The sequence below is a fragment of the Eptatretus burgeri genome, chromosome 10 (genome assembly GCF_056783735.1).
Source record: "Eptatretus burgeri isolate ZD-2024b chromosome 10, Ebu_testis_v1, whole genome shotgun sequence".
NCBI lineage: Eukaryota > Metazoa > Chordata > Myxini > Myxiniformes > Myxinidae > Eptatretus > Eptatretus burgeri.
This window is the reverse complement of record NC_140970.1, coordinates 4,982,390-4,999,603: the sequence shown is the minus strand read 5'-3', so window position 1 is coordinate 4,999,603 and position 17,214 is coordinate 4,982,390. Positions and strand designations below refer to the sequence as shown.

At 44.2% G+C, this 17,214-nt stretch overlaps 1 protein-coding gene and 1 pseudogene across 1 annotated transcript in view; one reads left to right on the top strand and one right to left on the bottom strand.

Annotated features, from left to right (window-relative positions):
* Nucleotides 1–6,052, top strand: part of LOC147017869 (fish-egg lectin-like) — an 89,004-nt gene extending 82,952 nt beyond the window's left edge. The window contains exon 5 of the mRNA XM_085896937.1: nucleotides 5,731–6,052. Coding sequence (XP_085753063.1) covers nucleotides 5,731–5,863 — 133 coding nt within the window. The 3' untranslated portion in view covers nucleotides 5,864–6,052. The remainder of the gene's footprint in view (nucleotides 1–5,730) is intronic.
* The window catches only part of LOC147017868 (uncharacterized), a 122,018-nt pseudogene extending 104,804 nt beyond the window's left edge, over nucleotides 1–17,214 (bottom strand).

Genomic DNA, 17,214 nt, shown 5'->3' with positions numbered 1-17,214 from the left:
TAAAGTTGGAGATGAGTCGCGAGGTGAGGCGCAGAAGTGAATTAGACCATTTCTGGTGCCGAGTCCTCGCGTAGGCTGGGCCAACACTTGGGGAAGCGTCCGTGGACCAACAAGGATGCTTGGAAACTCCTTCCATCCGTCCTGATCCACCGTTTGGCCCCTCCTCGGTAAACAGTTGTAAAACACCCTGCGAGGGGGACGGAAGAGAGAGAGACATGCTTTTGGTTTGGTCAGCGGCTCAGAGCAGAAGGCTGAGCTGAACAGACGGACAGAGCTCGAGGAACGGAGCAGGCGAAGAGGAGCGCTGGGTGGGCAAACGATTCAGGTGCCATGCTGAGAGCATTTATTAGAGTCAATCCAAAACACATTTACCTGTACAGACTTCCTCACTCATTATGAGGACTATCTTCTCGCACTTTCTGTCTCTTGTTTTCCATCTCGTCTGCTGTGGATGCAAAAAACAAATAAGAACATTGTATAAATATATATATATATAAATATATATATATATATATATATATATATATATATAGACATATATATATATATATATAGACATATATATATATATATAGACACATATGTATATACAGTGGGGAGAACAAGTATTTGATACACTGCCGATTTTGCAGGTTTTCCCACTTACAAAGCACGTAGAGGTCTGTAATTTTTATCATAGGTACACTTCAACTGTGAAAGACGGAATCTAAAACAAAAATCCTGAAAATCACATTGTATGGTTTTTTAAAATAATTAATTTGCATTTTATTGCATGAAATAAGTATTTGATAAATCAGAAAAACAGAACTTAATATTTGGTACAGAAACCTTTGTTTGCAATTACAGAGATCAGACGTTTCCTGTAGTTCTTATCCAGGTTTGCACAGACTGCAGCAGGGATTTTGGCCCACTCCTCCATACAGATCTTCTCCAGATCCTTCAGGTTTCGGGGCTGTCGCTGGGCAACACAGACTTTCAGCTCCCTCCAAAGATTTTCTATTGGGTTCAGGTCTGGAGACCGGCTGGGTCACTCCAGGACCTTGAGATGCTTCTTACGGAGCCACTCCTTAGTTGCCCTGGCTGTGTGTTTTGGGTCGTTGTCAAGCTGGAAGACCCAGCCACGCCCCATCTTCAATGCTCTTGTTGAGGGAAGGAGTTGTTGGCCAAGATTTCGCGATACATGGCCCCATACATCCTCCCCTCAATATGGTGCAGTCGTCCTGTCCCCTTTGCAGAAAAGCATCCCCAAAGAATGATGTTTCCACCTCCATGCTTCATGGTTGGGATGGTGTTCTTGGGGTTGTACTCATCCTTCTTCCTCCAAACACGAGTGGAGTTTAAACCAAAACGCTCTATTTTGGTCTCATCAGACCACATGACCTTCTCCCATTCCTCCTCTGGATCATCCAGATGATCATTGGCAAACTTCAGATGGGCCTGGACATGCGCTGGCTTGAGCAGAGGGACCTTGCGTGCGCTGCAGGATTTTAATCCATGACGGCGTAGTGTGTTACTTATGGTTTTCTTTGGTACTGTGGTCCCAGCTCTCTTCAGGTCATTGACCAGGTCCTGCCGTGTAGTTCTGGGCTGATCCCTCACCTTTCTCATTATCAATGAGGCTCCACGAGGTGAGATCTTGCATGGAGCCCCAGACCGAGGGAGATTGGCTGTTATCTTGAACTTCTTCCATTTTCTAATAATTGTGCCAACAGTTGTTGCCTTCTCACCAAGCTGCTTGCCTATTGTCCTGTAGCCCATACCAGCCTTGTGCAAGTCTACAATTTTGTCCCTGATGTCCTTAGACAGATCTCTGGTCTTGACCATTGTGGAGAGGTTGGAGTCTGATTGATTGAGTGTGGACAGCTGTCTTTAATGCAGATAACGAGTTCAAACAGGTGCAGTTAATACAGGTAATGAGGAGAATGGGAGGGCTTCTTCAAGACAAAACTAACAGGTCTGTGAGAGCTGGAATTCTTACTGGTTGGTAGGTGATCAAATACTTATTTCATGCAATAAAATGCAAATTAATTATTGATTTTCAGGATTTTTGTTTTAGATTCCGTCTTTCACAGTTGAAGTGTACCTATGATAAAAATTACAGACCTCTAAGTGCGTTGTAAGTGGGAAAACCTGGAAAATCGGCAGTGTATCAAATACTTGTTCTCCCCACTGTGTGTGTGTGTGTGTGTGTGTGTGTGTGTGTGTGTGTGTGTGTGTGTGTGTGTGTGTGTGTGTGTGTGTGTGTGTGTGTATACACACACACACACACATAAATACATCCCTTCCCCCCATCCCTCCTCGCTCCCCAACCTCTCTTTGCTCTCCCTCCTTCCTTACTGCACAATTTCCTCACTCCCCCCCCCTTGGTCTCCCTCCCTCCACTCTCTTCTCTCTCTCCCCTCACCCTTCTCTCCCTCCCCCTCCCCTCATCCTACTCTTCCTCCCCTCACCCCCCACCTTAATATTCCTATCAGCGAAGAAACGGGTTGTATTTGCTAGTAAATTGATAACTAAATTTACTCCTCCCATGCTCTTCCAGCCAAAGTAGGCTGCATAAAGTAACCAAGAAAGGCTCCGCAAGAAGAGCATTGGAGGAGTCAATTTATTTATATAATCCGAGCCACTTGGGTTAATTAATTGAGTGAGAGCTAATTGGTTATTCCCTCAATTCACAGGTGAGAGATGAGTGAATATTTGTATTTCATTTATATGTTGACAGCATTTCGACATTTGCACGTGGTATATGCTTGGGAGCTTTGTTTGTGTGCATTTCTGTCTGTGCTGGTGCTGATTATCCAATTAGCGATAAAACCAGTCCAGCAGGTGAGGGGGGCATATAGCTTTGGGATTCTCATTTGTGAATGTATCTACTATTTGTGAATGTCTTTACAGCTATGTAGGAACTCTGGGAAGGGTTTGAAACAGCAAAGGGCTTACCTTGTGTCGTCTTTCATTGTTGCTTTCAGCAGCCTTCTTCAGTTGGAGCACGGGAAGAGTCAATTTATTTATATAATCCTAGCCACCTGGGTTAATTGATGAGGTGAGAGCAAATTGGCTATTTCCTCCATTCACTTGTGAGAGATGTGAGTGGGTCTTTGTGTTTCGCCTATAATAACGATGTGTGTGTGTGCGTGTGTGTTAATTGCCGGAATCTTTCGGATTTCGGCAATTATGTTGGTCGGTTGCGGGTGTCATTCTGTGTGTCTGTCTGTTTGTGTGTTTGTTTACCCTGTAGCAGCCACACCGTTTCAGCGATCATGACCAAACTGGGTACAGACGTCGGCCATGGTCCAACTCAGACATTTGTCGTTTTTGGTGAATCTAGGTCAAAGGTCAAGGTCACCGAAAAACCGAAATTCTTATTTTCGCAATAACGTCCGCTAAAATGGTCGTATCGACTTCAATCCAATCCAAAATGTGCAACTTCCAATACTGCATCCAACCATTTGTCTCATTGGGGTATCACACCAACACCCTTCTTAGCAGTCGGGGGTCGAATGTCAGGGGGGTCGGGTCAAAACTTTCATATTGCGATAAAAACGCCATTTCAAGTCCGATTGACCTCCAAGTTATGATCATGACCAAACTAAGTGCTATAACTCATTAAACAGTAGCACTATCGACTTATAAGAACCAAATTGATTTACAGGTTTTTGTTTTTTCAGAGATCATGGAGATATGACAGTTATTCTAGAAATTCCTTGCTCAACGAGCAATTTCATTTGTTTGTTTGTCTCCTCCATAACTCAAAAAACCATAAAACCTAGCAGCCTGAAACATTGCTTGCATACTCGGGAATCTTCAAGGGAGTGCAAGAGTGAAAATTGGGTGTTTGGGTTAATTAAAACTCCCTTTTTGAAGATAATTAACAGCGTTATTTAATTATGTCCTTTATCATGCACATCCACGGAAACCTCGCTGTTCCTCAATGGGGTCTTAATTTGCCATTTTGTTTGGCCTGCTCGACAATGCCTTGACTTGGATCAGGCCGCAACAATTTCTTAACAATAAAGTTTTTTTGTCACTTTCCTCACTCACATTATTGAATGCCTGATCATTATACCTACAAATCGCTGGATACATTGCAATGCATATAAACGCTGGAGACGCCAGCTTTCAGAGCTGTATTTCATTCCCACACAAGCCATAACCTGTAGAATTCCACTAAACCAAGTTTCAAAATTTAAACTCCAGAATTGAATTTAGCAGCAGGTCCGACTGCTAAAAAAAGTGTTCATTTCGCTCTGAGTTTGGGATGTCAGCAGTTTGAACCACAGCCGAGTCATACCAAAGACGTACTTGATGCTCAGCATTTAAAAAGGAAAGAACACAGATATACCACCATCGGACAGGTATTATGGGCCCAATGACCTCCTACTGCACTGGGGTTCCTTGCATGGGGACTCATTGAATTAAGATTACATTGTCGAGCTGATTGGGCCAGCTTGTCATGGGGGAGCAGTTTGCGAAGACAAATTTCTGAAGGGTTGGCTGTTATAAGCATAGACCAGGTTGACTCACACAAAATGAGTGGGCCGCACCTCAATGTAGAATTTTATCAAATATCAACTACTTCACTGTGATGGGACCAACAACCCCCTGCAAGACCAGCTAGTTTCACATGTAACCTTACCCAGATGTATGCCGACTGCAAACGTTTCTGGCTGTGTTTTACACAAGCAGTTTGGGAGAGGCAGCTCAGACAATTACAATTTAAAAAGCAAAATAGCTTCGCAAAGCGGGCGTAACCCCTCAGCCCATGCATTGTAAAAGAAAGCAGTGATATCACGATGATGCAGTCAGTTAGAGCACGTTGGACGTCATATCGAAAATCAATCAGACTTCAAGATGGCTACCGTGGCGGCTAGTGAAAAATCGCAGCACGCCCATTTTCGAAAGGAACCTTCCTCTATTCAACTCCAACACACACACTGCAAAAATGGATTTAATCGGACAAGGCGTTCTCCACGAAATCGACAGAAACCAATTTCAAGATGGCTGCCATGGAGGCCACATTGAAAATCGCAGCACGCCCATTTTCGAAAGGAACCTTACTCTACTCAACCCCAACATACCCTGCAAAAATGGATTTAATCGGACAAGGCATTCTCCTCGAAATTGACGGAAACCAAAAGTTGACAGACGCCCGGACGCCCGCCGGACAACGCCTATGACGACAATACCCCTTTTTCAGCCCAATTCGGGCTGAGGGGTAGTAAATTCCTCCAGCTATGTTATACATTAGTAGGCTCCATGTCCATCAACGACATTTTTGCAGGTAAACAATTATCTTTCTGTCCCTTTGTGTATCATCACGGTGAGTTCCTGGAAACTTTGAGCATAGCCTTATTGGAACTCGTGGCAATTAAATCAGTGAGAACGGTCAACATAAGGACCTCATTTTGAATTGTTTGGTATTTTAATGAGCAAGAGTTGATTTTACAAAGTTGGAACACTTAACTCAGTATCAGCTCCAGATTGAAAACAATGGTTCCCCCAGAATGTTTTTTGATTAAGCATTGGGGATGTTGTTTTATTTAACCCCATAATTTTAAACTTGATGATTCACCAAAATTACTGCATTACATTTACTGATGCAATACATGTTTTTCCTCTGAAAAGGATAATTAAATCACGTGACATAATCATATGACTGTGAGAAATAATTATATGTGAAACTCCTACGATCTCCCTTTACTTGTTGCAATTATAATTGGTTTTTTTCATCAGCGTTGGAGTCAGGACGAACATCTCGAGCTGGGTTGCTCTTCTCCCAGGAAAGAACATCAAATCATTATCGGTGGATGGCGATCAACTGTGGCTCGTAACTGTCGAAGGCACAATTATGCTCTGCAATGTCTAGTATCATGTTGTTTCTGCATCTAATTACCCTTATTTATCTCAATAATGGTGAACAGGCACTTGTCGTGATCTTATAACCATGAGCATGTTTTGGAAAGTTATATTTATTTGAAAGGCTCAGTCAATTGATTTGTTTGAAAGGCTCAATCCATTGATTTGTTTGATTTTTTTTTTAATAAACTTCCATTACAAGTTACATCTTTCTCGATTTCCAAAGAAAATTTTGATTACTCCTTTACCCTCGAGCCAAATGTTGATTACAAGTACCAAAAGTGAAATACTCTTTGGCAATGAGAACATGCCAGGAGAATATGCAAGAATGAAATAAATTCTGGATTCTCAAAATAGTTGTGTTGAAAGAAAAGAAGAAAAAAAATTACAAGGTCTACTCTCCAAAACAGGAAACACTGCCAAAAATCCCAAGGACTTAGTTCCAGGATATCCCAGATGGCTCAGATTAATTAATGCATAATCTTTGCTCAAACAGTAAAAATTGCATCGGGAAAGACGTTCATTGCACCTTCATCCGAGTCACACAAAACCAGTCCAATAAGACAACCATGGCTCAAAACACCATTCATTTAGAGTCCGTCCAGAAATGATCTGGGTCTTGGCAATGGTGACAAACTTCAGCTGTCATCCCATTTCATCAGTTTCACCACATCAACGGCAGCCTGCAGGTTATTCTCTTCTACTTACCTTTTCCTTCTCTCTGACCCAAATATGGGTTTTCTCCACCTCTCTATGCTTTTCCCTCATGACATCTCTTCCAACATCTTTGCTCATATTCATCATTATATCGGAACATTTTAATCGCCTGCTCCTTACCTTGATGGCTGATCCAAATTATCTTCTCATCTCTTTCAACATGTGTCCGTCTCTCCCAACTTCTGCTAACTTCTCTCCCCTGCACATCCTCCACTCTTCTTGTAAATTTATCATTCACCCTCTCTTTTGGCCTGTACCTTTCCCAAACTTCCTCTCCAATGTGCCTTTTTCCTCTTGAATTCTCACCTCGACTGTTCTCCTTTTATTTAATGTCCATATTTTTTTTCTCCTTTTTGTGCTTTTCCTTCTTCATTTTTTTCTTCTATGCAATAACAACAAAAAGCTCATGCTGAAAAATAATCGAAGTAATGAGCTTTGTAAGTAATTTAGGCCTGTCACATTTGCCACGGCGGCCGTGGGGTCTCCAAAATCTACGGCCACTAGCAATTATAGGGCGGCCGCAGTATTTCCACGGTCACACAATGTAGCAGTCACATATGTTTTTATTTTTCGGGGAGCCGCACGGGGTATTTATAAATTGTGGAGACTGAAAACGTGGGGGTGCCATACGGTCTTCGATTTGATGTCGCACGGTGACCTTAGGGCGTTCCTGCGGCGGCCATATAATTTTCAAGGCAGACGCAAGGTGCCCACAAGGCGACCGCAGGGGGGCCCTAAGGCGAACATGCGGCCAGACAGACGGTAACGAGTGGGTTCTTTTTTTATTATTATTATTTTTTTTACCAGTTCTTTTGTTTCGGCTTGTCGAATTGCAACGGTGAACGTAGAAATGAAAAAAGTTATAACTCTGCGCTATAATTCCACGGCGACCCTACGGCCTGTAAAATATAGCCATACGGCATAGGGCCACGCTGAGGCCACCGCAGTACTCTGTGGCCGCCGCACATTTCTGTCAATTCAGAGGGCGTACAGCCGCCGTATCCTCGCCGTAGAGCAAATGTGACTTAGGCCTTATCAGAGCAGAGAGGAAGTTAATAAGACAGTAAAACCTCTTTAGCGAAATTTCAGATCCCAGAAATTGGTAGGAAGCAAGAAATAGTCCAGAAAAAGTGTGCTGGTGAGGTTTGGAAGAATATACTAAAGCGTGGAATAATACACTCGGGCGTGGACCAGTACACTGTGTTTCTATGGTTGCGCTATTTCCCACCGTGTTGTTTCCATTGTGTTTACTCTGCTTTCCCTATGTCAAGTAAAGGATAAAGGAAGAGATCAATAGCCAAAAATAAAAGAAAATCACAAAATACTCAGCTATACACCAATAGGGGAACTAAAGGCCAACGCGAAAGACAAATAAAAAAATATCAAAGGTGCAAGGATTAAAAATAGGGGCAATACCCCTTGGGTGCTCACTTAATTGTGGCTGGATAAGAAAACCAGGGAACCACTGGTAGGCATTGAAAACCCACAAAATATTTTATGGAGAAGAAACCAAATATCTCTGCATTTTTTTTTTCTAATGCCATGAACAAACTTTGGTACATCATGAATGATGAAGGCTGTGGGCAAGTTTCATCAAAATCGTTTGTGTTGTTTCTGAGAAGAAAGCAAATACCCCTTTAAGATGGCAACTCCCAAACCCCGCCCCCATAAACCTCATCTGTCGTCCCATCATACACCGATTTTTTGTAATGCAGTGAACAATCTTTGGTACATCATGGGTGATGAATGTTGGAGACAAGTTTCTTCGGAATTATTTCTGCAAAGAAAGCAAATACGGTACCTCTTTTGGGGGAGCAATGCCCCATAGACCCATTAGACCCTGATTTTTTTTAATGGTGTGAACAAACATTGGTACATCGTGGGTGATGAAGGTTGTGGTCAAGTTCCATCGAAATTGTGTGTGTAGTTTCGGAGAAGAGGGCAAATACATATTATTGGGGGCAACTTCCCCATACACCGCTTAAAACCACCATTTTATATTTAATGTCATAAACAATATTTGGTGCATCACTGGTGATTAAGGTTGTAGTCAAGTTTCATCGGAATTGTGTGTGTAGTTTCTGAGAAGAAAAAAATACCTCTTTAAGTGGGGCAACGCCCCTGTAAACTCCCTCCGTAGACCGCCTCAGACCCTGTTTTTTATATGCCATGAACAAGCTTTGGTGCATTCAAGATGTTGAAGGTTGTGGTCAAGTTTCATCGGTATTGCATGTGTAGTTTCTGAGAAGAAAGCAAATACCTATTTTTGGGGGCAACCCCGGTGGATCCCCTAAGGGCCCGATTTTTTTTAATGCCATGAACAAACTTAATATATCAAGGGTGATGAAGGTCGTGGTCAAGTTTCATCAGAATTGTTGGTGTCGTTTCTGAGAAGAAAGCAAATACTTATATTGGGGGTCACGCTTCCATACACGCCTTTCGACGACGAGTTTTTTCAATGTCATGAACAATATATAGTTGACCAGAAACAATACTACAAACAATACTTTGTATGAGGAGGTAGATGGCAGGATTTTCATTCTGGCCACATTAACACCTTTCATTCCGCAAAACATACTAAAAACACAAAGAAATCTGAAAACCAACTCTGTGGGAATACCTCCTGTGCAACTGCCCCTCGGCAGGGCAGCTCACTGGATGACATGATTGCAGCAAAGCCTTTGGGACCCCCAATATTTGATGGTAGGTGGAAAACCACAGGGTAATCTTCCTGGGTCAGATTGTGGTAGTGTGTGTCAGGATGGTGCTGAGGTGTTGTCCACCAGACAGCAGTCTCCTTGGGTTAACCTGAGGCGGTCCCTTCAGTGGGTGCCTTGAATGTTCTATACCTAAGAGAGGATGATCACCTGCCTCTGCTATCAACTGAGCTCAAGCGTTTGTACATCAGTATTGCAGCACTCTCTGAGTTTCGGAGATCGGATTGTGGTGATATCATGGCGGATGCTACACCAACTATTGGTCTGGTCACTTTGATAGTTACCATGCCCAAGGAGTTGCTGTAGCTGTGTCCAATAAGCTGACTCCAATGATAATTGAGGTAACACCAGTCAACAAGCGTATTATGAGACTAAAGATACGTCACTCCTTGGGTGTCATTTCCCTGATCTCTGCATATGCTCTGACTGAGTCGAGTGATCTCACCATGAAGGACGCATTCTATGTCACGCTCGAGTCTGTGGTTGCACATTGCCCCAGGCGAGATACTCTTCTCATCTTGGGGGATTTCAATGCATCAACTGGAACTGATAGGGATGTTTATGAAACATGTGTTGTACTCCATGGGTCTGGAACTGTGAAACAGAATAGCACGAAGTTCCTTGGCTTTGTAAGAAGTCATGGAATAAGGGGGGCTGGTTCATGATTTCAGCACCCACAGGCTAATCGCTGGACTTGATATTCCAATGCTGTTGGTGTGGCAAAGAAGATTGACCATGTGCTCGTTGATGTTCGCTGGAAGATGATCCAGAACTGTAGTGTCTACCGGAGTGCTCAGTTCCTCAATACCGACCACAGGCTTGTGCTAGCAACTCAGAAGTTGCAGCTTAAATCTGGGAGAATGGTACCATCCCAGCCGAGGCTGGATGTTGGTGAGCTCAAGAATGAGAGGGTAGCTGAGGAGTTTGCAAGTAGGCTGAGTGGGGAGTTGGGGAGGTCTGGGTCCTTTGGGGAATCCTGAAATGTTGTGGAGTGCATTCAAGACCACCGTCCTTGATGTTGCCAGTGGATGTCTTGGACTCACCCTCGAGTGAAGAAGAATTTTGTCTCTCAAGGGACACTGGATACCATTGACCAGTCGCAGGACCAGGCTGAATGGCAGAGCTGAGCTGTTCAGGGAGTTGAGGCATAAAACTGTACGTGCGCTGAGGGTGGACAAGGATGCCTCTGTGTGAGGAATCTATGAGGGGTAGAGCATCAACTGTGGTCAAGTGATTCTCGTCCTGCTTACAGGGGAATTTGTGCATTGCTTTCCTCCAAGCCCGTCCCTCGGTGTACTGCATTTAGAGCAGAGGGTGGTGGGCTCTTGACAGAGGAGTCTAAACTGAAGGCCCGCTGGGCCAGTTGCTTTGAGCGGCTGCACCAGGCTGATCCACCAGCTGTCAAGTTGAATGTCAGGGGTGTTACAATCCCAATTGCTGACCCTCCAATCAAATGTGGTCCTCCTACATTTGTGAAAGCAGGTTGCGGTGAGTCGGTTGAGATGGATTGAAGCTCCTGGGATCGGTGGCATCCATGCTGAACTTCTCAAGGCTGAAGGAAATGGTGGACTTGTGTAGTTGCATGCAGTTCTGTGCTCTGCCTGGAACACAGGCTTCATCCCTGACTGGAAGAGGAGCCTTATTGTTCCTCTCTGGAAAGGGAAGGGTGATTACCAAGACTGCAACAACCACTGAGGGGTGACGCTGCTCTCATTGCCGGGCAAGGTCTTTGCTCGTTAATTATTGAGAGGTTCAACACCATCTGCTTGAGCAGCAGCGTCCAGAGCAGTCATGCTTTCCACCAAAGAGGTCAATGATTGACGGTATCCTTGCTCTTTGGGTTCTCATCGAAAGCAGTAGAGAGTTTTGGCAGGGGATTGCTTGCAACCTCTGTTGATCTCTGTTAAGCATTCGATTCAGTGAATTGGGATGCCCTCTGGAGGATTCTTGGTCTTCGTGGGGTGCCACCAACACTGATCAATTTGACGTCTGAACTATACTCTGGTACTGAGAGTTGTGTGAGATGTCATAATATTGTTACGAATCTGGAAACCATGCACACTCAACATTCAGGTCCCAAAGTTAGTTATGTCGATAAGTATGTGTACAGTTTGAATCCATCCCCTTCTGTCTAATGGGAATTACATGTGTGCGCTACGGGTTGATTTTTTTAGTTAGGTTTTTTTTTATACATCCACAACGATTACTACAATATCGATAACAACACCGACGCCATTGCCCATGTGCGTTCGATCACGTACGTGGGCGGATATTTTCATCGCCTCAGCTCCGACTCCACCCCTTGTTTAATCACGCACAGAGGGCGACTTTCCCACTTAACCCCAGCCAATCGGGTGATGTGAGCGAGGTTGCCGTCCTTCGACCAATGGGACTCCTCCACTGTGTGGGGGGCGGTCCGCCTGATGTCACCACGCCTCCTGGACCAATCAACGGACTTGGCGCTCGTTTTGGCCAGTGACAGAGGCGACGAGCGCATTTGCACGCCAAAACCGTCCAGTGAGGGAGAGCGGGTCGCGAGGAGGCGGCTCCTCCCCTCCGGAGAAGGAGGCGATAATTGTCAGCGCGATCGGATGAGAGAAAAAAGTGTCGGGGCTCGTGTTGGTTGTGCTCGTGGTTAGTCGAAGTGTCGGAGTTCGTGGTTCCTGAGGTGGTGTTCGTGTTGTTGGTCGACCACCCGCTCCCTGGTGTTCTGGCCTGCTGGGGTCTCCTTGGTGGTTACCGGTCTTCGCCCCTGATCTTCTCCTCGGTGCTTGGCGCGAAGCTGACCGTGTGGGTTTGGGTCCCTCCACATGGTTCGCAAAGGAGCTCACAGGCCCTTCAACGACCCGAGCTCCGAAGGTGTGATCGACCAGCCATGCACTCGCGGCCAGGTAGCCAGCCGTTCTGATTCCCAGCCGAACTATCCTCCTCGGATGGAGAACCGAATAAGGACCCAGTGGGGTCCATTTCTTTTTTTGGGTGTGCGTGTCTGTGTGCGGGCCTGTCTTGTCAAGTGGAATCGTTAAGTGCCTTGTCTTTTGCTTCCAGTCTTGCTCAATGGATGTGAGACTTCGACTATGACCAGGGATCTGAGATGGAGACTTAATTCCTTTGGAACCAGGTCTCTTCGGAGAATCCTTGGCTTCCGCTGGTTGGACTTTGTGTCCAACGAGCGGTTTCACGAGAGAGACTCAAATGAGATTTGCTGCCTGCATAGTCCGTGAGCGTCAGCTGTGGCTGGATGGACATGTGGCTCATTTTCCTGACGCTGATCCTGCTCTACAGATTCTCTCAGTGTGGGAGCCTCGTACGAGGGAGTACCAGAGGAAAGTGGATGCAGTAACACGATGCTCTGGCACATGCTCCCCACACCTGACCTGACTTGAGTTCAACCAGTCAATTATTTTTGAGTTCACCATGGACCAAAAGGTCAACATAGGGCACAGGTCAACAACTCAGGTGGTGTTTCTAAAATCCTCAATTTTCATCCGATTGACTTGAAATTTGAAGAGGATATATATTTCAGGTCACTGAATTCAACCAGCCAATTATTTTTTTCGGTCAAATTTGCAATCTGGCTTTTGCAAGTATCGTACTTTGCATTGTGTCTTCTTGTTTGTCTTATTGATACTTGCAAAATTGAAGATTCTTCAAGTATATTGATCAGTCGATTTTGTTATTCTGTCTGTCTGTTTGTTTGTCTGTTTGTCTGTCCCTGTTTGTCGCCTATAGTTCACAATATTGAGCCGATCTTCAAGAAACTTCACCACATGGTAGAGTTTGTCATAAGGAAGAAGCCTATTGTTTATGACATCAACATAGGCCCAAGGTCAACAACTAAGGGTGTCTTTCTAAAATCCTCAATTTTCATCCTATTGACTTGAAGTTTGAAAAGGATTTTCACATCAGCTCACTGAATTCAACCAGCCAATCATTTTTAAGGTCAACATGGACCAAAAGGTCAACATAGGCCCAAGGTCAAAAACTAAGGTTGTCTTTCTAAAATCTTCAATTTTCATCTGATTGACTTGAAATTTGAAGATGATTTTCATTTTAGATGATGCCCCAGACAGATGCCTGGCCCATCCCCATCTCCTTCAGATGCTGATCAACCTGCTGCAACCACGAGGCACATGGTCGGCCCATTGGCCTCCTCCACTCAGGAGACTCCCTCGCTCAGAGAATCTGGTGAGCAGGATCAGCGTCAGGAAAACGAGCCACATGTCCATACAGCTGCAGCTGACGCTCACGGACTATTCAGGTAACAAATCAGGAGACCTGGTACCAAAGGAATTAAGTCTCCATCTCAGATCCTTGGTCAGAGTCAAAGTCTCGCATCCAGAGAGCAAGACTGGAAGCACCAAGGACCTGAAGACTCGGACTTTCGTCCTCCCGCACAGGTACCGGCAGCGCCTCACCCCATTATCCAGTGAATCCATGACTCCCCAGGCCTGACCCAGATGTCTATTGACCTCTGACTCACAGCCAGCAGAGACATGAATATCACTGCCAAGGTAAGTGAATCTCTCCACGACCTCAACATCCTCACCACAAACAGGCACAGACAAGACAGCAGCATCCAAGATGTCATTGAAAGCCTGGATCTTAGTTTTGACCCAGGAAACCCGTAATCCCAGCAGCTCTGACTCCTCATTCAGCACCTTAGGGTCCCCAAAAGGATATCTAAAGTCTCCACAAAGATAACTGCATCATCTGCGAAATCAAGGTCAGAGATCTTGACATTCCCAAATGATGCACTGCAGCTTGATCTCTCTGACATCCTCCCAAGAATCCAGTCTATACAAGTGCTGAAAAGTGTGGGGGCCAGTACACACCCCTGACGAACTCCAGTAACAACTGGAAATAAGTCAGAGATGGTACCACCACATCTCACAGCACTCTCAGTACCAGAGTAGAGTTCAGACATCAGATCGATCAGTTTTGGTGGCACCCCACGAAGACCAAGAATCCTCCAGAGGGCATCCCGATTAACAGAATCGAATCCTTTACAGAGATCAATATAGGCTGCAAGCAGCCCCTGCCGAAACTCTCGTCTGCGTTCGGTGAGAAGCCGAAGATCAAAGATACGGTCAATCGTTGACCTCTTTGATGTAAAGCCTGACTGCTCTGGACGCTGGTGCTCAAGCAGATGGTGGCGAACCCTATCAAGAAAAGGTCACCAAACCAACAACTTTTAACAATATAGATCAAAAGATCAACATATGAAGAATTTCGCAAATTGTCAATTTTCATCCGATTGACTTCAAATTTAAAGAAGATATATATTTCAGGTCACTGAATTCAACCAGCCAATAATTTTTGAGGTCAATATAAACCAAAAGGTCAACATAGGACACAGGTCAACAACTAAGGTGGTGTTTCTAAAATCCTCAATTTTCATGCAATTGACTTGAAATTTGAAGTGGATTTATATTTCAGGTCACTGAATTCAATCAGCCAATTATTTTTTTTCGGTCAAATTTGCCATTTTGCAAGTATCGTGCTCTGCATGATGTCTTCTTGTTTGTCTTCTTGTTACTTGCAAAATTGAAGATTTTAGAAGTATACTGGTTCGTCAATCTTGTTACTTGCAAATTCGAAGATTCTTCAAGTATATTGGTCAGTCGATTTTGTTATTCTATCTGTCAGTGTGTTTGTCTGTTTACCTGTCACTGTTTGTTACCTACAGTTCACAATATTGAGCCGATCTTCACGAAACTTCACCACATGGTAGAGATTGTTATAAGGAAGAAGCCTATTGTTTTTGAGGTGAACATCGGCCCAAGGTCAACAACTAAGGTTGTCTTTCTGAAATCCTCAATTTTCATCCGATTGACTTGAAGTTTGAAGAGGGATTTCGTATGAGGTCTCTCATTTCAACCATTACCACCAATTATTTTTGAGATCCACTTCGGCCAAAAGGTCAACATCGGCCCAAGCTCAACAACTAAAGTTTGTCTTTCTAAAATCCTCAATCTTCATCTGATTGACTTTAAATTTGATGAGAATTTTCACATCAGGTCACTGAATTCAAATAGCCAATTATTTTTGAGGTCAACATCGACCTAAAGGTCAACATAACTCAAGGTCAACAACTCAGGTGGTGTTTCTAAAATCCTCAATTTTCATCCTATTGACTTGAAGTTTGAAAAGGATTTTCACATCAGGTCACTGAATTCAACCAGCCAATCATTTTTGACGTCAACATGAACCAAAAGGTCAACATAGGCCCAAAGTCAACAACTAAGTTTGTCTTTCTAAAATCCTCAATTTTCATCTGATTAACTTGAAGTTTGAAGAGGATTTTCACATAAGGTCACTGAATTCAAGCAGTCAATTATATTTGAGGTTAACATGGACCTAAAGGTCAACATAGGCCCAAGGTCAACAACTAAGTTTGTCTTTCTAAAATCCTCCATTTTCATCTGATTGACTTGAAATTTGAAGAGGATTTACATTTCCGGTCACTGAATTCAACGAGCCAATTCTATTTGAGGTCAACATAACCAGGAAATGTCAACAGGCCAAATTTCAACAACTTCGGGGAGGTTTCTAAAACCCTCAATTTTCATTCGATCGAGTTGAAATTTGAAGAGGATTTATATTTCAGGTCACTGAATTCAACTGGCCAATTCTTTTTGAGGTCAACGTGGACCATGGAGAACATGGAGAACATAGTAAATGTTCTTTAGCATGGCTGCGTAGATGTCACTTTTTACGTCATTGCAATTTTAATTGTCCGTATCTCGGAAACAAATACTAAATACATTTCCAGTCCTCAAGCACATATCTGTTTAAACTCCACAACAAGTAAATTTTCCATGTCTCAGTGAAAGGCCCGTCTTCCGCTCCCTGTCTTATTCATGCTTTTCCCAATCTGAACAGTTATTTCCTCATTCTTCACCGTTCACATCAAAGTCATCGTGTTAAGTCCGAATTTCTTGCACGTCTGAAATGGGTTCTTAATAGAGTTTTAAAACGCAATAATCTCAATCTTCTTTTAATGGGTGTGTGATCGACGCTTCATAGGGGTTTCCATTTTGATCGTGATGAAAGACGTTTTACGAGCCTTGATCAGGAAGGGCCGTAAAACACGCTTTTATGACCCTTGATGAACAACAACGTTATTTTGAACGTACAACTCTTGTAAGTACCAGAGCAGGGCCCGTTCAAAGCAAGAGCAAGTCTAACGATCTTCAAGAATCATCCGTTTTGCCAATCAAAATGTCAAGGCATTCATTCACCGCAGCCTTCAAACTCTCAGTCTGCCGATCTGCAGAAGAGTTTGGGAACTAGGAAGCTGGGAGGAGATTGGTGAGGACGAGTCCGTCATCTGGCACTGGATAACAAACAAGGCAACAATAGAGAAGATGCCAAGGAAGAAGAAGGCGCTGAGGGGAAAGTCGGCCAATTGGCCTCAGCTGGAGGAGCGTCTCATCACTTGAGTCCGGGAGAAGAGAGCAGAGGGTCATCCCATCTCAATACTTGCTCTCAGGCTAAAGGCAAGGCGCTTCACGAAGGAGAATGACAAAGAGGACTTCAGGGGCAGCCCATCGTGGGTCTACAGGTTCAGGGCATGCCATGATCTGTCAGTTTGACGCTGCACACACATCTCCCAACATCTGCCTGGTGACACGGCTGATAAGACTACATGCTTCCAGACCCACATCATCAAGCTTCGCCGGGAGCATGAATATCCCCTCAGCAGGATCGAGAACCCCAACCAGATCCCCTTTACCTGCGATATTCCAAGAGGGACCACCTTCGCAGCGAAGGGGGTGTGCACCAGGACGATGAACACTACCAATCACGAGAAGGACAGAATCACTCTCATGCTCACCTGCAACGCAGATGGGGGCAAGCTTCCCCCGTATGTCATGTTCAAGAGGAAGACACTGCCCAAAGATAAGTTTCCAGCCGGTGTCAT